The sequence below is a fragment of the Cyprinus carpio genome, chromosome B19 (genome assembly GCF_018340385.1).
Source record: "Cyprinus carpio isolate SPL01 chromosome B19, ASM1834038v1, whole genome shotgun sequence".
Lineage (NCBI taxonomy): Eukaryota > Metazoa > Chordata > Actinopteri > Cypriniformes > Cyprinidae > Cyprinus > Cyprinus carpio.
Window position 1 is genome coordinate 8,901,118 of NC_056615.1, and position 23,244 is coordinate 8,924,361.

At 35.9% G+C, this 23,244-nt stretch overlaps 1 protein-coding gene across 1 annotated transcript; it reads right to left on the reverse strand.

Moving 5' to 3' along the window:
* Positions 1 to 1,186: 1,186 nt before the first annotated feature.
* On the reverse strand, positions 1,187 to 18,828 carry LOC122140602 (importin subunit alpha-7-like). The gene is made up of 14 exons (XM_042744721.1): positions 18,636 to 18,828; positions 14,306 to 14,439; positions 13,947 to 14,042; positions 13,641 to 13,740; positions 13,468 to 13,562; positions 13,253 to 13,384; positions 13,064 to 13,152; positions 12,814 to 12,913; positions 11,496 to 11,659; positions 10,356 to 10,434; positions 10,122 to 10,247; positions 9,800 to 9,927; positions 6,871 to 7,049; positions 1,187 to 4,628 (listed from the first exon to the last, which is right to left on the reverse strand). The coding sequence occupies exons 1-14, from the start codon at positions 18,637 to 18,639 to the stop codon at positions 4,441 to 4,443; spliced, it is 1,614 nt and encodes a 537-aa protein (XP_042600655.1). The 5' UTR covers positions 18,640 to 18,828; the 3' UTR covers positions 1,187 to 4,440.
* Positions 18,829 to 23,244: the final 4,416 nt, after the last annotated feature.

The following is a 23,244-nucleotide window of genomic DNA, read 5'->3' on the forward strand; positions in this document are numbered from 1 at the left end:
CCACAGTCAGTGATGGTCTGGGGTGCCATGTCAGCTGCTGGTGTTGGTCCACTGTGTTTTATCAAGGGCAGGGTCAATGCAGCTAGCATCAGGAGATTTTTGAGCACTTCATGCTTCCATCTGCTGAAAAGCTTTATGGAGATGAAGATTTCGTTTTTCAGCACAACCTGAGCACCTGCTCACAGTGCCAAAACACTGGTAAATGGCTTACTGACCATGGTATTACTGTGCTCAATTGGCCTGCCAACTCTCCTGACCTGAACCCCATAGAGAATCTGTGGATATTGTGAAGAGAAAGTTGAGAGACGCACATGAGCTTAAGGCCGCTATCGAAGCATCCTGGGCCTCCATAACACCTCAGCAGTGCCACAGGCTGATTGCCTCCATGCCACGCCGCATTGAAGCAGTCATTTCTGCAAAAGGATTCCTGACCAAGTATTGAGTGCATAACTGAACATAATTATTTGAAGGTTGACTTTTTTTTGTATTAAAAAAACTTTTCTTTTATTGGTCGGATGAAATATGCGAATTTTTTGTGATAGGAATTTTGGGTTTTCATAAGCTGTATGCTAAAAATCATCAGTATATTAAAACAATAAAAGACCTGAAATATTTCAGTTGGTGTGCAATGAATCTAAAATATATGAAAGTTTAATTTTTATCATTACATTATGGAAAATAATGAACTTTATTCACAATATGCTAATTTTTTGAGAAGGACCTGTATATATATATATACACACACACACACTGAATGATGTTTTATGAGAGAGAGAGAGAGAATACCTTTGAATGATGTTTTATCAGAAACTAAAAATATGGTTTATTTTATTTACTTATTTTTGTATATTCATGGTATATCATTAAACCAGTGGGATCAGTTAAAAGTAGCTTAAAACATGATAAACTTTTTCAAAATAGCATTCAAACAATGACATCTTGCCACCTTGAAGTTCATTCTGTACAGATCATAAAATTGGGTGTTGGCTCCATCTTCAGCATCTGAACTAATTCAGCCGGTTAAGGCCATCACACCTGCATGTGTTTTACTAAAGAAATTCAAAAGTATTTGGGAAAAGCAATCCATACAGCAACTTGAGAATGTCATAAAACATGTTTCTCATCTTCTTAAACATCTGTATTAATCACTCCTTTATATATTGACAGAAGTACAATTACAAACCAGGTGGTTTATCCTTTTATTTGTATCTGGACAAAAAAGAAAACAAACATTTGTTCAGAATTGTTCATGTATATGTTTGTGGGACATGTTCAGTTTGTGTGTCCGTCACTCATTCATATCGTCGTTAAAGTCAAGTCAGTCACAGTATGGGCAATTGCAGGCAGAGGAGGAAAAAGAAGAAAAAGAAAAGAAGATTTAAATATAAATACATTTAAAAGGAAAGTAATAACCAAACCAGGATACAATATCCACCTGGGCAAATCTTAATATTGTGTATGAAAAGTACTTAAACATGTAGCATTGTAAACACAGGCGAGTCAGCATTACTAGACACAGCCATATGCATCGGCTCCAGGTTTGAAAGAGACAAAAAGTCTCCAAATGTCAACATCTACAAGATCTAGGACAGAAGACCATAAAGACCCAATTTCATTTATTTGTGGCCTTTTGTAAATATCTTATTGTTTTCTGCACTTCTCAGAAGTTATTTTAAGGAGTAAAGAGCAGCACAAGGACTGCAACTTTAAACTTTGCCAATATAACAATATAACCGTTCAATTTCTGGTTTAACTGTAGTTCACAGAGATACACGGATCATGAGACACCCAGTTTTGTTTTGTTTATTAAAAAAAAAAAAAAAAATAATAATAATAATAATAATCTTTTGGCTTCTTAAAGTGAATGTCCTTAAATGAGAACAAAACATCTATGAAAGAGGCCTGAACTGATTTGGATTTGCTGTAATTGTGCTACGGTTAGTTACACGGGGAAGTTAGATTTACAAGGTCTACATGGTCAGCTAGTGCACTCATAAACAAGACACAAAACACACACGCACACACAAAAAATACTCAACGAGGGCAAGAAAAGAATTTACAGAGTTTCTCCTTCAATTGTTAGCAATTTTTCTCACTTCCTATATGCCAACAGAAAGTTCAAAAGGAACACAAGCTAGTCAAACACTACACACCGAGACAGTATTTCAACATTGCATTGGCCTTGGATAAAAGAATTAATAAATCCAGCACAATAAATTATGCATTTTTTCTTTATACCTTTGAGTTGACCAATTTGGTGTACAAATAGCAGACCATCACATCTCTACTGAAACTGTGGCAGGCAATGTAACCTCCAATTTGTAAGATAAGAAAATAGAGCAGCAATATTTGCACAACATGTGTGCACATTCAAGTAAATAAAAAAGAAAAAGAAAAGAAAAAAAAAATCAAAGACAGATTGATACGCATCAGCCTCTTGTCTTTGTTGGTCTGATTGGCACTTTTGTGAATAGGAGTGCATTTTCATTAAGAGATCATTTCTTTGCGTTTTTTGATCAACACACCCGTGGTCTTGTAGACCATTAGATATACTGATATATGAGCATAGTTTACTTCCCTTCCCCCAATCATTTCAGTCTATTTTCCCATTTCTCTGATGTGTATGGAAATCTGCATGACTGCAGCATCCTCATTCCGAGATGGACTTCCTGTAAATGCAGCAAATGTCATCTAATATCACTAGGATTTGAACCGATTCAAAGTTGATACCGTTGGCAAAGAACATCAGATCGTGGAGAGGTATTTTCAAAGAGTTCAATTCAAGTCTCGATTTTCAAACCAGAATTAGTATGGAAACCTCCTTTCGGTTATCGGTTCTGATCAGGAATCGCATCAGATTGACATTTATAGAAGGAAAAGGCTTCTAGATACTAGTCAACCAAACACAGGATACTCACAGTTTTTAAAAGTAAACCACAGTAAGTTTCGTACGGGGCGAGAGGTTAATATTCAAACTTTTCATTCAATCCACGGCAGTCCAACATCAAACCCAGGTGTGTTTAACTTTTAGTGCATCAACTCAAAAAGTGCCAAACGGTGGAACAAATCAACGTGAACGTACTTGCATACGGAGAAAAAAAAAGAAAAAGAATTTGAGAGATTATGGAAGTAATTCCCCCTCGGTTTTTTTATGCTAATCTGTTCGTGTACATGTTTATGAAGTGTATGCATGTGTGCAAGGTGTGTGCAAATAGAACATAATATCTATATATATATATATATTTTTTGCCCATATATTTCATTATTTAAATAAGTATTCCTTGCCATACCTACAGCACCTGCAAAACTACAGAACCCGGAACTACTCCATCTAATGAGTGCAAGCTAATTGTCGAATGAAGATCTGGCAAGGGATACAAAATGATTGTTGAACACCATGCAAAACCCCAACATGCACATACTGAGGGCTGCGCTGGACAAACGCCTCGAACCGCCCAGAATTACTATGCGCCGATTAATGACGATAAAAACAGAGCAGAATTAAGACTCCATCATGTGCATCAATCCGGCCCTCAGATGTGTGCGTTTCTCCCAGATCACATTTCAAAGTTAAAGCCTTTTGATCAAAAGAAGAGTTATTCATAACACTGCACACCACGAACATCCTACAACTAGATATTTCACCTCTGACTGGTTTAAAAAAAAAAAAGAAAACTGGGCATTATCATAACTGAATGGGCTCTTTACGCCCCACTTTTTTCAGTCATTGTCTTTTAACAGTAATGACTTTTTATGTTAGGATACTCTTTTACTAAAATACCTGGATTATTTCAACACCATCACGTCAAATATACTCTACATAAACTCTACACCCAGCATGGTCTGAAATGATGAATTCTAATACTAAGAGAAATGAAATGGCTTCACAAAGGCTTTGAAGAGTGCTCATGAAACGCATCTGCAGATATTACGGTAGAGTTTCGTTTATAAAGCACGGCCATATCAAACAACCAGGCTTGTTTAATTACCAGGATATGAAAAACGAACAACAAAAAAAGGAATTCTAGAAATGAGAAACGATGAAAAACTAACCAGGATCTAAAGAATAAGATGAAGATCTGGATTTTTTTCATTTTAAATAAATGAGAAAACAATTCTCTCTTCTTTCAGTGAAAGGGGAGAATTGTAGCATACCTCCCCTTAAAAGAAAAAAAAAGGACACAGCGCCACGATTTCTACCTGAGGGGATGATTATATAGCTGCAACACTGAGGGGGGGGGATAAAAAAACTCAAATCCAGCTCTCTTGTGTGTGACAGGGCAGTGGATATGTTCCCCCGTGTGAGACACACCTCAGTGTCTAAATGAATCTGTCTGGGTCATGGGTCGAAATTTGGTTCACTCAGATTTCAGTGGTTGAGTGTTTTAGTAGCGGTATTGGGTGCAGGGATGGTGTAAAGGTAAGAGTTGAACAGGCTGGTTATAGCTGGAAGCCCTCCATGGGGGCCTCCTGCTGCGGGAAAAGAAACTGCTGCTGGTTCTCATCCACCTGTGGTGCCAGACTGGCATCCTCTTCCTCTTCTCCAAAGTAGTGCTCGATGAGGTCAAAGGCTTTCTGGTAGATTTCCTGATTTTCATGACTCTGTAGGAACTCGATTTTGTCCAACCCTGACAGAGAGAGAAAGAGAGTAAGAGTTTACATACATACAAAAAAAAAAAAAAAAAAAAAAAAAAAAAAAATATATATATATATATATATATATATATATATATATATATATATATATATATATATATATATATATATATATAGTATATATAATATATATATATATATATATATATATACACACACACTAAATTGATCAAAAGTGCTAGTGAAGACTTTTACATTAAAAAATCTATTTCAAATAAATGCTGTTCTTTCAAACTTACTATTAATCAAAGTATCTTGAAAAAAGAAAAAAAAAGAAAAAAGATTTCACTAAAACCTTAATGTTTTTTTTTTTTTTTTTTTTTTTTATATAATCAAAACCCCCTGCATTATATTTGCTGAATGAAATACAATGTTTCTTAATTTTGGGGTGCTAATTCAAAAAATAGTGCCCGTTTTATCTTTGTAAAGGCATTTTTCTAATTTTATTAAATGTATGTCATCATCTATGTCAAATTCAAAAATGTATGTTTATAAGCTTTTTTAAAATTTCTAATTAAAACAATATAATAAGACAAATAAGTTACCAATCATATGAAATTAGTATTAATAAATTAATTTGTACTACAGAGGTGGCACAGAAGAACAAGTTGCTTGTAGGTATATTTTCAGATGTTTAAAGAGGCACAGAGGGGGCAGGAGTGCAATTAAATTCATGTTGAAATTAATGTTTTAAAAATAAAAATTTTAATATAGAAATATTAAATGATTTAAATAACTGAAATTATATGTTATTGAACCTAAATCCACCAGCAGGTGGCGGCAAGTCACTGATTTTATCACTGAATCATTCATTTAATTGATTCATTCGAAAGGCTGAATCATTCATGAATGAAGCAAGTGACTGTCTTTATGAATGAGTAATCATGAATTGCTGACTCACTAGATTAGTTTTAAACGCTCTTTCATTTATGAATGAAACATACTGTGTTTGGCTTAAGAGATGCACAGCGGCTGAGCTGTGACTTTATTTGAAACTATTTTCGTTGACAAAATAGAGCAAAATCAGGCAATACTGTTATAGTCAGACAATGTCAGTCACTTAATATTAACTTCTTGTTTATTGAACTGTTGTATTAAATAAATAATCACATTAGCAAACTACCTTAATAATCTTTAAAAGCGGTCACTCTCAAATTTATCGCGATCTGTGGGCGCACAGACAGAAAATGGTCTATAAGAGAGCGCGAGTTCTCTTTAACTTTAAATAAGCAAGATTCAAGCATGCGCAAATGATACGTTCCATCATGGCTGGGATGATTTTTGGTGTGCCGTACAGTAGGATAAATACAGTGTTGGTAGCATAATCTGATAGGTAGCATTATTTGTCAGAACACAGACAGAACAACAACAATGCGCTACATGTTTCTTTTCTCATGTTTTCCAACTGACAGAAATCCGTTGTAGTGACAGAAAACTTTAAGCCCTGCGCTTGGCTTAGCATGTTACAATTTCTACAAAATCCGTTTCTTAGCATTTTGGCTTTCAACAATCATTTGTAAGGTGACGAAGTCTTGCCTTATCGCTTTAAACCATCTGAAAAGCTGCCACAAATACGAATATTGACAGAAAATTACAGATTTTGTGAAAAAAGCTTATACATTTATACTACAAACTTTTGTTTATAAAGTTTTGACATTTGACTTAACCTGAAACATACATAGAATTTCAGTGAATTCATTTATTTTGTGAAGAAAAACTGTGATGCAAAGTTTTATTAACAATTTTGAACTCAGCATCTTGAAATTCTGCAATATTAAGCATATTATCAGCACCTTTTTTTCCCCCCAAGATGCAGGGTAATCTTGTAATAAATTGCAGGGTAATCAAAATTGCAGGGTAATCGTGTAAAAAATGATTCTTCAAATCAACATATTAAAATGTTTACTGAAGGATCACGTGACACTGACATCTTAAGAAAATTCAGCAATTTTACAATATATTAGCATAGAAAATGTTTATTTTAAACTAACGTTATTTCACAATATTACAGTTTTCTCCTCTATTACTGATTAAATAAATGCAGTCAAAATGAGCATAAATTTTTTTTTCAAACACCCCCCCCCCCCCCAAAAAAAAATCCAACCCTAAACTTAACTGACCCATATAGCAAAATTAACCCTACCACAGGCAGATTTATTTTTATTTTATGTATGCAATTGTAGTGAATTGATGGTTTGATGAATATAATGTTACCATAGGCTTCCTCTATCAGACTGCAGTAAGGGTTGAGGCCACTGCCGTTCTGTTTGGCCTCCTGCTCGCCCAGTCTGAGAATGTTCTCCAGACCATTCAGAGCCACCAGAACGATCTTGGAGTCCATCACAGTCAACAGATCACAGAGAGGTTTAATGCAGCCCAAATTTACCAGATACCTACAGGGAAAACAAAAAAAAAACAGATGATGGAAATTAATAAGCAGCAACATGTGTGCCACCACATTCTGTCTTAATTCAACAGGAAAGAACACAATCCAAATAACATTGTGCTTGGAATACTGCCCTTAAAAATTAAGTCCAATGGCTGCTTTATTTTTGGCACAGAAAATCATGCATTTCCCCTTCTGCTGCTTTGTGTAATTCGTGGAATGAATCAATTTGTAAAACTAGACACGCACCAGTACGACTGGGATAATATTTGTCCTTCAGTACTTAAATTCTCTGAAAATAAACATCATAATTTAATTTCCCACAATACAAATAACTGAAGATGAGGGAATTTATATTTGGCAAGCCATACCCCATCAAATCACTGTTTGTAATGTAATCTGCATTTCAGATTTAGACACACAATGATGCCATGAGCACGAGCCAAACATCTCAAGGTCAGCAAGTGAACATCAACATTAGGCTAGCAACTGGTCCTAGTTTCCTTTCTTGTTCACCGATTCTAGAAAACATTTAAGCAATGTGAAACATGGAAGGATAGGAAAGCAAATAATTTTTTTATTACAGCCAAAATTATCTTTCAGTCTAAAAGTAGACTAAGAAATATCATAAATAAAGGATAAAGTAAAATTCCTTGAGCACAATCCAAAAATAACAGCTTACTCAAAACACATCAATAATAACATCAAGTCATAACAGCACACTTATGTAACACTCCAGTTAAAAACATGTCTCGTACATTATAAATACGATTAGATGAGATCTTGGATGGTAAGTTGTTGCTACACTTATGCCAAAGGAAGCACTCTGTAAGTACACATTATAGGCTGATATATTTAATGAAGCACTGTTTGGGCTGCTGCAAAATGCCATAAGTGTATGTCTGATAAAAACTGAAGCCATTTGCTCCAAGTGTGCATAGTAATAAACACTAAGCACACTGCTACTTCCAGACAGCGTGATCTCACTAGACGGCATGAAAACCACAATGCAATTTAATCTGGATAAACACATCACAAGTGCTCCCTACTGATCAAGACAACTACTCCAATATTAGCGCTTGAGTTGTGCCATTCTAATAGCCTTCTTAGAAGACCCAAGTTGGCCAGGCAAGGATTGGGGGTGCACTTTAAATGGGCTGTCATGCTAAACTTAAACTTTCTTGAGAATTTGTTTCTGAGATCTTGATAAGCGTGGAGCATTATTCTCCAGCAACCATTGGTCTCAAATGTCTTGAAAAGCCAGACATATTGACAAACAGCATATTATGTGCACATTGTGGATGATTCTTGGTCAAAATAAGCAACACAGACAAAAAGAGGCTGCAAAGCGGGTAAATATTAGAGATGCACCAGTCGACTGGCCATCAGTCAGAACCAAACATGTTTTTGCTCCAAACACACAACTGATTCTTTTTTTTTCATCCATTCTCTGTTCCAAACTTGCATATGCATTGGAATCATTTCCCAGAGATTGTAATAGGACACACTGAAGATCAAGAAATTTCTAAATATTGAATTGGGACATGAATTGTGGATGTATATATAAATGAATCCATCAAAGAAATAAAATTCACCTACATGCAATTAATACCATTTCTAAATATTGAATTGGGGGTGGAGGTTTATATGAATGCATCTCTGAAAGAAATGGCATTTACCTGCATGTAATGCCTATTAAAGTTGGATTTATAAGCACAGCAGCTTTGTGTTCAGCTTTAACCAAGGAAAAGCTATTGCTTTTGTTCCATAAGCGCCACCTACTGTTAGAGATTGTTTTATTTAGCCCATCTGCTGTTTTTTTTTTTTTTGTGCAGTTGTTTTATGCAGCATGTTTTCACAATGCTAAAATCAGACTATTCAGACACATTCATAAAAACAACTGCTTTTGCTACATGCATATAGCATCTTTGTTAGGATCATGGTTAAAATGCAATGTTTGCTTCTAATTTCAAATGGCTTCAGAAATTTTTCTTTAAGGCCAATTTGGCGTGTAATAGAGCAATAAATATTGCTTAGCAATTGGTATCAGCCCATTCACTAATTAAAAAAAAAATAAATAAAAAAAAAAATAATAGGAAATCAGGATTAGCCATAAAAAAAATAAATAAACAAATAAAAATTATGACCAGTGCATCCTTAGTAAATATGAATGCAAAGCCAAATATAGGCTTACAATTAGGTCTATGACAAATAAAAGGGTAAATAAAGAAAAAGGAAAAGTATTCTCATTCAGTTTTGAAAAATGCTTATACCATTTAACAAACATTTAAATGGAATTACTCTAAAAAGTAAAAAGTAACAACAAATTAAAAAACAAAAAAAAAATTCACAAAAAAACACACACACACACACACACACACACACACACACACACACACACACACACACGCACTTCTAATGAAAAAGGCACTTTTTATAATTCTCTGGAAAGTTGCACCACATGACATTTTACAGACTGAGCTTACCTGGCCTTGTCATAAGGTCAAATTATCTAATTTTAGGTGATTAATTAACCATGACACACAGTGATACGGGTCTGCAGGGGTCCTCTCTATGATATCAGTTCATATATTGGATCTGCTCGCGTTTAACTCGCCAAAAATGAGCTCCATATCAATGACCTGATTCACAAAGTGATGGCAAATGATACGGCAGTCTTTGTGACACTTTAGTCAGAAGTCTGAATGCTTAAGATGCTTAAAACAAGCCGCTTGAAAGCGCACGCTCAGAGCTCACCTGTTCTGCTCAGGTGTACCACCTGACGTAGCATTAGTGATCGCCCACGCCGCCTCCTTTCTGGTGCGGAATTCGGCTTTCTGTAGGATATCTATCAAGACTGGGAAGATGTTTGCATCTATTACGGCCTGCAGAAGATGTTGATAACATGTGAGAAAAAGAACAGAGGATTAAAGTCATCCTTAAGTCCAAAAATAAATCCTAAGAAGACACTACAAACAAGTTTACTCCTTTGAAGGTTTGAGGGCGCAGCATGATAAACAAGCTGAGCCTTGCGAGTGTGCCTCTGGGTAGCAGATGTGGAGTGTGGGTCATGGTGTACCTGAATCTGCGCTCTGTTTCCCGCTGTGATGTTGGAGATGGTCCAGCAGGCCTCCTTCCTGATGGATTCCTTGGCGCTACTGAGCAGGTGCAGGAGGCAGGGGAGAGCTGAGCAGTTCAACACCACCTAGGGCAGAGAGAATAGAAGCATAAGGAGACCATCCATCTCCTGTTCGAAACCAGAGATAATCATACATGAAGACGAATAAACACATCTGCTCACACACAAACACACCTGTGTCTGAATGTCATCTCCTGTAACAATGTTTCCAACGGCCCTCAGAGCAGGAGAGGCCACCTTGTAATCAGTGTGCCTGCAAGAAAAGAGGAAACTGGTCATCTATTAAGACCGGTAGTTCTCAACCTTTATGATTCAAAAGGTCCCCTTGTTTTCCAACACAATATTTAAAAGGCCCCCTGATAAAGATCCTCAGTCAGGGTAGAGCCATATTTAATTTTTGACAGGAATGGATACGAGACTGTGAGGGACAGAAGTACAGAGCGTTCAATAGATTGCACTGTTTAACAACATGGCGACTGACAGCAGACAGAAACTCCATAAAACAGTTTTGAAGGTTGTGAAAATGCACAATTTTATACAGTGCATGCCATTGTAAAGACTGCATCTATTTTAAATTAAATATGGCATTTGATCTGACTAAAGGTTACAGATATGTTCTGTATTGCTGCCATTTTCAAAAAACTGAGAAGACTGACAAAATTAATGAACCAGGACGCATTTTGTGTTTCCAGCAGTTTGAAGAATATTTTTTCAATAAAAACAATAACTAATTTTAAGTGAAATAAAATTCAGTATAATCTTGATTTTATCTGTTGTTTTGTTTAGCTTTAACTCAGAGAAGTGTTTGATTATTTTAATATATTAATAATAATATAGCCTGCGGACCCCTTGGATGTTTTCTGAGAAAGACTGATTAGGTAAAGCTCAAATATATTTTTTTTTTTAATGTTGATACATATTCTGCAATCTGAGTTTTAAAAACAAAGTTAAATCAAAACAAATCCTATTTAAAGTTTGTAATTATTTCGATTTGAAATATGGCACGCAAGTCATTTATTGTTTTGGTCTTTTTCAAGCTTGGCTGCTACTGGTCACAAAAAATGCTTTTGCTGTATGGAAAATGAATAGCATGAATCATTTTAAAGACATCTATGTTTGAGTTTCCCAGAAGTAGTCTTGTCATACTTTCCCTTTTCATTCTACAGTCAAAAGTGGTGGATTTAATCAAGTCCACATTTTTCGTTATGTCCTGCTGAATATTCAGTTTCACTTTGAAATATGTCATTATGAAACTTAAATGTTCCATTAAACCTGTTTCAATATGACCTAGAAATGACAATGTAGCTGACTCACATGAGCAGCTCCACCAGCCTCCTACAGACCCCTGAATCAATAACTGCCTGGATCTTCTCATTGGGCCCATCGGAGAGATAGGACAAAGCCCAACAGGCATCAGCCAGCAGGTCTGAATCACTGCTGAACAAAAGACGGGACAGCACAGGCAGGCATGGAGACACCTGCAAGAGCAAAAGACAGCTATCAATATAAAGTGTTAGGAACATGTAAATGAAATTTATGTCTAGAATGATATATAAAAAAAAATACTGCATAATGACATGACTGAGTCATGTTTGTAAACACTTCTTTTATTTGATACACGATATCTGAGATATTACTTAAATGTACACTACTGTTTCAAATCTCGGGGTTGGGAAGATTTCTTAATGATTTCCAAAGGTTTATTTTTAATAAAAAGCAGGTCACAAATTATCAGAATTTCTTGGATCAAACGTATAGTAAAAACAATAATATTGGGAAATATTATTACAATTTAATACCACTGTTTTCTATTTGAACATAATCTTTTTAATATGCAACTTATTCCTGCAATGACAAAGCTACATTTTCAGCAGCCCTTACTCCAGTCTTGTCATATGAGACACTGAGACTTATGACACACAAAGATCTTCAAAAATCATTCTAATATACATGTTGTGCTGCTTATTGATGCATTTTTTTCCAGGACCATTTAGTGAATAGACAGTAATAATAAAAAAGGATAGTTAAAATACATATAAAAAATTATTATCTCTGGATATTTTCATGCTATCTTCCATGTATTTTTATCAATAATATAAAAAAAAAAACACACACACACACACATTATATATTTACTGTATCTTTTGATCAATTAAAGGCACCCTTGCAAAATAAAATCGTTTCTTTATAAAAAGAAATGATTGAACCTAAACATTTGAACAGCTGTGTATAAATAAATTATATAAATTACTATATTTAAATGTTTTAAAAAATCTGATACTAATGTATAACATAAATTTAAAAAATAAATAAATAAATAAATAAATAAATAAATAAAACAATGCCATGTTGCATTCAAGCCAGTTAAACATTTCATAGTAGGGTGTTTTGGGTAGTTGCTAGGGAGTAATGGCTGGTTGCTAGGACACTCTTCTGGGTTACTTCGTAGCTCAAGTTAAACAAGCTCACCCTAAGCCTCTAAGATATACAGTGGATAGATTGGCACTGCTGTACATTTATAATTATTATTTTATTTCAGTATCACCTTGGTACCCAATTTGCTTGTACCGGTGACATCTCTATCATCCTGAAAATGAGAGTGTTGCCGAGGGGACAGATAAGCAGTACAGACCTTCTCAAAGTCTGGGGGTGGACTTTTGCCTCTGCAGAGGTTGGACAAGGCCCACACAGCATTCCTGGTCATTGTGAGACGAGTAGATTTGGTCAGCAGCCTAGGGACGAAAAAAGTATCATTAAGGAAACAATCAATCCTTATCTTCAGCAAAAATGTTTGTTTCTTCTGCAAAAGATGTTCAATTCACTGCTATGTCAGATAAATACTGTGGCCTCACGTAAGGTGAACAGAAAAACCGAGTACTCACATTAGTAGAGGAGGAAGGATATTACAATTTAGCACATAATCTCTGCACACAGCGCTGTCTCCTGCAATGTTCCCCAAAGCCCAAACAGCCTGTGACATGAAGATTCATTAACATACCCACATGGGATTTATACTCGTTTAGTACAAACAAAACAAGGTGACTTATCACTTGCAGCTTTATAACTTGTACCTGCTCCTGCACGTCTTCAAACTCTGAGTTGAGAAGCTCGATAAAGACAGGCACGGCACCGGCCTCGATCACAAACTTTGTCTGCTGAGATGTTCCAGATGCGATGTTGGTCAGTGCCCAAGCGGCCTCAAACTAAGGGGAAATAGCACACACTTTCAAGGCTCTGACTTTAGAACTTTAAACGGAAAAGTAGTCTAGCTTTCATCGCGTCTCACCTGTAATGTGCAATTTGTACTTTTCTGAAGGAACTCGACAAATCTATTCACAACTCCCGGTGTGCTTATCACCTCGTCAATAGGAGGGTTTGGTTCTGAACAACACGAAGATGGATTTATTAAAACTCATGCACACTTCTATGCAACTCAAGATATGTGTTTGTGTCAGATACCTTTGGAAAGTAGTTTTCTGAATCTCTGCGTTGTGACCAGTTGTAGTTCAGGATCTTCCGAGAACAGCATTTCAACCATGTCTCTTGTAATTACTCCATCCTAAAAAAACACATAGGACAAACTTGCTCTAGATCAATGAGTTTAATTTGTTTTCGGCCCAGGTTTGCACCTCTGAGAAGACCAAATCAATAGGGCGTATTGAATTAAGGGGTCATAATGCACTACTAAGAACAGTCCAAGTGTTACCTCTGCCTTAAAGTGACATAATTGGAGAAGGCAAACTATGCAATTGGGTTTGAACTCACTGGGGCTGTAGTGGAAGAGACGTAGGAATCCATAAGTGGACTGTCAAACATCCCCCCTTCTTCACCAAGCAGCTCCACATTTCTCCTCTTAAACAGCTGCCAAGAGAAATAGAGAGAATCAATGGTGCAAACTGCATCCTTTGAAGTGACAGTTAAAGTTAACCTGAATCAGCATTCACAGACTTTTTTACTTCTTCAACAGAATGCAATTTAAACTGCAACAGGATAGTCAAAAAGACTTAAAAAAAAAAAAAAAAAAAAAAAAAAAAAAAAAAAAAAAAATCTATTCCAAATAATTTCAGGTACCTTTAAAAGACATGTTGTAGGGAACATGAAAAGAAAGAAAAGTGGACCGTCACCTGTTGCTCTCGTTTCTGTTTCCTCAGCTGAATGCCTTCCTCCTCCCTTCTCCGACGCATCTCCTCCAGGTTGAGTGCTTTGTTCTTGTAGCGGTTCATCCTGAAATTATCCTTCGCAGGACTTCCTGAAGGCTCTGCGGAACAGAACGAATCAGTAACAGCTTATAGACATCTCCAAAAACACAACGGATAAATAATAGTCTGCTTTGATCCTAGATAAACCTTGATAATCAACATCCCAACCACCCTCTCGCTGCATACTATCTATCCTAAATAATATGCAAGATTAGCATTAGTATTATTCAAATCTCCGGTCTCTCTGATAAAACACAAGCAGTACAATCCAATAAAATAGAAACAGAAAACGGTTCATTTGTTTTGTCTACTTTAGATTACAGCTCAGATATAAGACTTTCCCAAGAGCTCTTAAAGACAGTGTGCAGCTGAAATCACCAAACCTTTTAATTAGGAGCAGATGTCCACATAATTTTGGCCATGCAGTATATTTTTTTTATTGCATAATAAGTACATGACAGAACAAAAGCCTATGTTTTTCTTTTTACTATTTATTCATTAAAGAATCCCAAATAAAAATGTATCAAGGTTTCCACAAAAATATGAAGCAGTGGAATTGTTTTTAACATTGATAATAGGAAGAAATGTTTCTTGAGCAGCAAATCAGCATATTATAATGATTTCTGAAGGATCGTGTCACAATGAAGACTGAAGTAAAGATGCAGGAATAAATCACAGGAATAAATTATAAAGCAACAATTTCACAATATTGCCGTATTTACTGTATTTTTGATCAAATAAATGCAGCTTTGGTAAACATAAGAGACTTAAACCTTTTGAATGGTAGTGTTTAAAAACACATTTTTGTATAAATAAGAATAAATATCTTGATTTGAAGTCTGCAAATTGGGATGCAGAGCCTGTTTTCAAACATCAATAAAAATTGTATAGTTCATATTTCTGTCAATGAGATGCTAGTGAGGAAATGATGAGTGCAAGACCTGCACAAACTGTCCACGGTGGACAAATATGCTCATGTATTTGGGCATCTTGACAGGAAAAACAAAACGGCTGTTACCATTTCAATTGGTACGCCATCTGCAAGAGCGCACATGTCGTCAGTAACGAGACGAAAATGATTGTGGAAGTGCATAGCTTATTAAACCCTTCCCTTCAAAACATAACAATGAACGTTGGAGAAACTGTTCAGCAATCTCAGCAGCTATCTCCACCTTCATTACTCACTTTGGTCTGTTTGTGCTGAGCACAACACACTTGAACAGAGCCACCCGGAGTCAGTGAGCAAAACCACTTTTAGTGAGGGTGTCTAAACGCTGTTTGCATGAGCAAGCAGCTAAAGCAGCCTGTCTCAGCATTCGTGCGGCACTGAGAGCAGAGGAGGCTACGAATGATGACTGGCTAATGCTCCCGAAAGCACATCAGGGCACTAACAGACAAAGCGCCTGAGAGTACAGTTTCTGATCTTGGATCCGCTCCCATCCTTTCTGTATGATCTTATTGTACAGAGTCTCAAAGGAGGAAAATAACCCCAAATCAGCACTGGCACCACGTGAAGGCCTCCATAACCTTCAATCAGTAAAGATCCGCAGTTCTGGGGCAGAGAACTAGCACAAGTTTCAGCTTGACTGTTGAAATCAGGCCTTTTGATGGGTGAGGCCTTCTTCCTAACTGATGGAAGGCTACAGTTTATCTGCTCATGAGCAATATAGGACATGGCTTAAAGGAATAGTTCACCCAAAAATGACATCTGTCACCATTTACTGTTGTTCCAAACCCATATGGGAAGAACTTTTAAATAATCTACACTCAAAAGATTGAGGTCGGTAAGATTTATTAATGTTTTTTGAAAGTAAGTCTTATGCTCACCAAAGCTGCATTCATTTGATCAAAAATAAGTAAAATTATTAATATTGTGAAATGATCACAATTTAAAATAACTGCTTTATATTTTTATATATTTAAAAATTTATTTCTGTGAAATGTATGTGTCATATGCTCCTTCAGAAATCTTTCTACCATGCTGATTTAAGAAACATTTACTGTGTATTATTATCAAAGTTAAAAACAGTTTTTGTGTAAGACATTTTTTTTTATGGTAACAGTGATACATTTTCTTTTTCAGGATTCTCTGATGTTCAAAAGAACATTGTTTATCTGAAAAAATAAAATAAAATAAAAAATAACGCTTTAATTTAATCTTACCGGATAAAAATATTCATTTATTAAAAAATAAATAAATAAATAAAATAATATATATATATAATAGAAAAAAATCTAAAAAGCAAACCCTAAACTTCTGAATTGTAGAGTAACTGGTTGCTGTTTTCCATGTAACTAAAATAAATGGGGAGTGGGAATTGGGGCTTTCAAGGGGACACAAAATCAAGACCATGTTTTTGCGTCAAGAGCTAAACTTGAGAACTCGATCAATCAGATTCATAAATTAAATTCAGACCAGATCACTGGGAAAAAATATATATATTCATAAATCGGACATGCTAAGTAAAGCAATGACAGATGTCAAGATTTTCAGTGAACAACTTATCTTTTGTTATTCAAGAGTTTGACAGCCCCAGTTCATTTTCATTACATTAGGTTAAGTTCTCCATGGAAGAAAGGAAGTCATACGGATCTGGAACAAATTAAGGATGAGTGGGATGTTCATTTTTGGATGAACTATTCCTTTAAGAAGAGAAGGAACATCAATGACTCTGTTCTACAAATTTAGATGGGATGACAAGCAAGCTGTGGCTCTGCTCGACTCAAGCGCTCCATTACATAGTTGCAAATCACATGGGCCTCACAAATAGCAGTGTGGGCTGGGCCCCCGGCGCAGAACTATTTTAAAGAAGTGTGTTTGCTATGGCTTAAAGACGGAGCACTAGGGACAAACAGCAGACGGGATCAGGGTGTAGACTATCCAAAGTTCAACCTGCAAAATCACTCATTGCTCTTTAGCTAAACAACTTTCGTAGCTTTATTAAGGATCTATCTATATAATTCACAGTGTTTTTACATTTGATTTCTGTAGTATTTCTCACCTGAATACTATTGTTATATGTACCATTGTATGTATCTGTACTTATTTGTTTATTGGTTCTTATTTTATTGCTGACTGTTTACTTGTCTTGTATGATGTTTGAACTTTATATTAGATAAGCTAGTAGTTGTTTGCTGTGGTACTGAAATTTAGATTCAAGAAATTCTCTATTATCTAAAGTGTTGGTGTTGTAACAACCTTATAAAACTAACAAAAATAAAAAAAATTTGTGTGTGTGTGGCAGGGCCAGTGATTATTTTGGAACAGCAAATAAAAATCTAAAACATTGGCCGGTCTGGGAACCAAAAAATACAAAAATAAAACTAAATAAAATAAATCCATAGCGTTGAGCAGAGTGTAAAAGAACCGGATCTTCTCAGTATCAAATCTGCACCATGGAAAGCGATGAAAAGCCAAACTTGAAGCCTAAACTGACCCATGTGTGTGAAACTGTGTGTAAACCTCTAAATTGTCATTGTACAAGCTGTCAGATGTCACATTTATTTCCACCGTGATGATTCATTCAAATAGTAGCCAATAAGACCGGAAAAAACAAGTTAGCAGCAGTCAGATTCTGTCACCCGTCCTGTCCCAACCTCTTCCTCCCTTCAAACAGGCCATTAAATAGTAACTTACTCTCCAAAGCTGAGGGTCCAAGTCATATTTAACAGACATGTAGCATGAGTGAGGTTTTATTGCTCCTGAGAACAGTAACTAGCAGCTCTCTGGGTTGGCCACATGTTACAGCTGACTGGTGAACTCACTGACACTGGAGCCAAGTAATTATTTACTCCGTCTAAATCCAGTCAGGTGTCTACCTAAACCGCATTTATGGCCGTCGATTATGTAGACAATGGCAGTTCACCAGGTCCTTCAACGTGTAACGTAATGTCAGAGCATTTCCTCTTCATCCACTGACTGTGTAGACTCAAACATGAGACGATTTCACAATCTCTGACTGAAACACGCTGAACATGACCAAGCGTTTACATCGGTAAAGACTCAAAACCTACTTCCACCTCAGTCAACACCCAATAAAACTTACAAGCGCCTGTTAGAATGGCGTTTTAGCTTCAAATAGATGTTCTGAGGCTCACCGGTAAACACATATGTCGAGTACAGCAATGTGCTAAGCTAACTGGCCCTTTACACTCATGCTTCAACTGACATGATGATATAGCTACAGATCTGGTCCCTAAAGACCGCGAATAACAGAACTAACGCGTCAAAAAACAATACAGGTTGGATACTTACCCATCGTGCTTTCTTTACTGATATACGATTTGATGACTGGTTATATCAACGCTGTAATCTGAACACTCTCCTTGGTGTTCCAGAATTTGCTGCTCACAAACAATATGTCGGTGATCTACGGAGAGCCGAAGGAGACAAACGTAATGACAGCGTTTCCAATTTGTGTTCTACGAAAGGCTGCGCAAACGAGCGAAACGCGAGCCTTTGTCGTCATCAGTAGGCTGTGTGTCAGAAGTTAAACGGAGATTATATTATATCGCTGTTATAATATTTGTATTCTCTAACGTCTGTGTGATTTGCTACATAATAACAATATAGGGAAATTATAAATAATATATGATAAATGTACTAGGCTATAATAATAATATTTATCCCTGAACTATTCCATGCTAAAATACGCTTGTCAGTAGGCTACACAATATACAAATGCTCAACACAAGCAATAACAAGCGAAAAGTTAAATTACTTGGTACTGAGAAAACGTAAACATAAAAAGATGCATAAGGGAGTAGTAATAATATTAAAAAAGAAACAAAAAAGTGTCAGTTAGCCTAGTATTTATCAGTATGATATTTAATAGCCTATTAAAGTCATATTAAACGTCTCATTTTATGTAGGCTATAGAATTTCCCCAGTAATATTAAAAATTACTTCATATATTTCCATTGAAACATAATTATAGGCCTATCACTTCTTCCCAACTGCAAAACTGCAGAAAAAAAAAACTGTAATAAAATTCAATTAAATTCAAGTTTATTTGTATAGGGCTTTTCACTATACAACTCTTTGCAAAGTAGCTTTACAGAAAATTAAGTTTCTACAATATGTTTAGTACTAGCTATCAGTGTGACTCAAATTGATGTACATATGGCAGAAATGTACTGTAAAATTCAGATAATGACGTAATCAAACAGACGATGAGCACTGTTAACAGCAATGATTATATGTTGCAATCAAACTTGCAGCAAAATTTGATTTTGAGTTTATGTTGTTTCAGGATTGGCATCATCTGGGGACCTCTGAGGGGTTTGCATCATCTCTTCTCAGGTCTTTGTAAGGGTTGGATCCAGACTGAAGCTTGTGTAATTAGTTACCACAGGATGTCAATCAGAATCAGAGAAACAAATAGAGACATAATTAGCGTAGCTGCTTGTCCAACCAAGCAAAAATTATTTGTATGACCCAAACTAAGGAATAATAATGTGCAGTTGATCAGATATAACTGCAGAACAAGATTATGAGATGCATTATCTGAATGCCTGGCCAAAGAGATGTGTCTTTAATCTAGATTTAAACAGAGAGAGTGTGTCTGAACCCCGAACACTATCAGGAAGGCTATTCCAGAGTTTGGGAGCCAGATGCGAATATTTATTTATTTTTTTTTTTAAATCTATCTAATCTATATAATGAAAATTAGGCTACTGAAACACTCTAACTTGTATTAAAACGTATTAATGATGAAAAATTCATCATAAGCTGTACTCCATGCTATTAAAAAAAAAATATATATATATATATATATATATATTGCATACAAAATGGCCCTGATTCAACAGGCCTAATTGAATTGCTTTATAATTAGGTCTAATCAGAAAATTAGTGGATAATGCAATTTATTTTTTTGACAAGTCTATATAGTCTATATTAGAACTTATTCTTTATTTATTTGTATTTTTTTCTGCATCAGACCCTATAAATTTTCTCTGCTCTGAATGTGGCAATATGGAGCTCACAGTGGATTGTCTTTGCAGCCTTGTGACCCCATTAATGCACTCGGCTCGGCACAAATTGAATGTGACGCAATAACAGAATGTGCGGCACCTGCACTCAATTCTCTGCGAGCAGGTAGCGATAAATTGTCATACAGCTCCAGTATTTGGGCCCCTGGTGGCATTGCTTTCAATAAACACTTGGGGGCAACGTTGGATTAACTCAGTGAGGGCCCCAAATGAGACTCGCCACACCGAGAGATTTTCATGGTGTTCCTGAGACACTGTGGGTTTACATTTACATGCATAGAAAAATAGCAACTAAGCCTGGTTTAGTGTGATGTGGAATAATGAAATGTATAAGGTCTTTACATCCGCAACCCTTCCAGCTCTACTGATGTCAGTTTTCCTGCAGTGGTTTACAGTTTTCCACCAAATTCCTAATTTAAGGACCATCAAACCTGATCTTGTGTAGCTAGGCAGTTTAAAAGAATGGGAAAATAATACAGGGTCATTAATCAGTGCCAAGTTTCAAAAGGTAAGCCGTGACCCCGAGAAATTCCATATCTGGCATAAGCAATATGTTTCAGTAACAATGCGGCCACACAGCTCTTATTGTTTACACAAAAATGAGTTTTTCCGTATTTATCGGACCCTGTTGTTTCCGTTTCTACGAATAGAAAATCATTTACATTTTGAAAGATTGAAATCTTGTATTCTGATCAAATTTGCACTTCTGCCCTAATAGTGAATTTTTAGAGCCATAACGTCAGACAAAGGAAGGAAGGAAGGCTTTGGGAATATTTATAGAAATATGAATTGTTCTCCTGCATATTTATTTAAGCCTGCCAGCGCTCTTGTACATCTAATCAATAACCAGTCCTACATAATTGTGGTTATACGCACACAGTTACACTTGACAGTACCACTGTGGCGTCTAGCATTACAGAGCCAACTAATAATTAAGATTAAATACAGATTAAGTTCCCTTTAGACTTCATTTAATTATACCATGCCGGCTGTTCTCATTTTCTATTGTATATGCATGTTTGTTGATGAAAAGCATCCTCGTAGACCACGCAGTTTGCTTGTTAATTTTGGCTAATCAAGCCTTCAATGTATCATTTGCAAAATAACAAGATAACCATCGAAAGCACTTTGGAAGGCACGTCAGTGAATGCGCTTTCTAATTTGCTGATTCAATTATACGGCATATGCTAATGACCACCCTCTAACGTACTCCAGAATGAGAGTTGACTGCTTGTCACACAGACGTCTATCTTTGGATCCCTTGCAAGCAGGGCTTTGTATCTTCCTAATAAAGAGAGATCCAGATAGCAGAAGAGGGAGGTGCAGCTACTCAACAGAGGTGTGTGTGGTCACAGAGAAAGTGATACGTCTTTATTAATAAACCATAAAATTAAATTCACACCCTTCCTCGCTCCCCACCTTCCTCTTTATCTGTCTCTCTTCATGTGGAGCCAGCAAGGTGGCACAAGAGATAGCACACTATATGCGTGTAGTTGAGAAATATGACAGCGAGAGAGATGGTCCAGCTGTGCCAGATATCTCAAAAGCATAGTGCTAGTTTTGCTGGTTATGAGAGTCACTCGCAACCACCAGGCACCCAGATATGACAACGGGAGCCGTCATTTTGAGTGACAGACTTTGATACTATAATTGGGAGTTTTTAGAGGAATTTCCAGGGCTTAGATTTAAAGGGACAGTTCACCCCAAAAAATGAAGGTTTTGTCATGCTGTTCTAAACCTGCGTGCTGTTGTTTTGTTTCTGTGGAACACAAAAGGAGAATTGTTGAAGAATCTTTAAAACACAGTTTTACATTCAAGGACAGTTCATATGGAGACCATCCCACATGGAAAGAACCTATATGAGGATATATGCGCATATATGAAACCTATATGCAGTTTATATGCACATATATGATAATATATATGCTGCATATATGCGTATACATGCCACATATAGGCAAAATTGAGGTGCATACTGTATATGTGCATATACAGGCCATATAGGTCTCCTGTATTGCTTCTTTATATCCACATATAAGCCCTATACATACAAAATATGTCTCCTATATAGCTCATGGTAGGATCTGGTCATTTTGTAGCTCATATCTCACTTTGGCAACTGTCATACATGATGCCTAGCTCATATTTTCTATTATCAAGGCAATAACAAAGAACTAACAAAAAAACAAAACAAAACAAAAAAAAATTATGCAAGAACTTATGTATGTGCGAACACGTGAAATTGGTATCACATGTAATTAGCATGTTATGGAATTTAACTATGGCAATTAAGTGAGAGGAGATGGAAAGCTATGATGTCTACACGTTTACCTGAAACATTTACAAGGTCAATTCTTTCTTGTATGAAGATAGTGGAAAAGAAATGTATAACAAAATGGTTTGTCGTTTTTTTTTTTATTTTGTCTTGTACTATTTGATTGTTCTTAAGTAAATAAATAATGTAAATTTCTACATTTTGAGCTTTTATTTATGTTGCCTAGCAGCTATGGATTTTAATAATTTTGCTAATATATAGGTAAACATATAGGAAGAGTTCAGATGCAAAACCCTCTAAAAGCCATCTGAAATTTTCTTCTGAAATTAGCATTTTTATCAAGCTCCTGTGTTTATGTTAAGTTATTTCACTTTAATGGCAATGAGAAGAAATTATTCAATGACATTAAAGTGAATTTACTGAACATAAACACAGCAGCCAAATAAAAAGGCAAATTATAAATAAAAATATAAAATATCTATAAAAGCATAGCTTCGCAGAAACAATCATAGGTAAACATATAGGTGAACATATAGGTGTATATATACATGCATATATGCACACATATATACGTGCATATATGTACCTTTATATG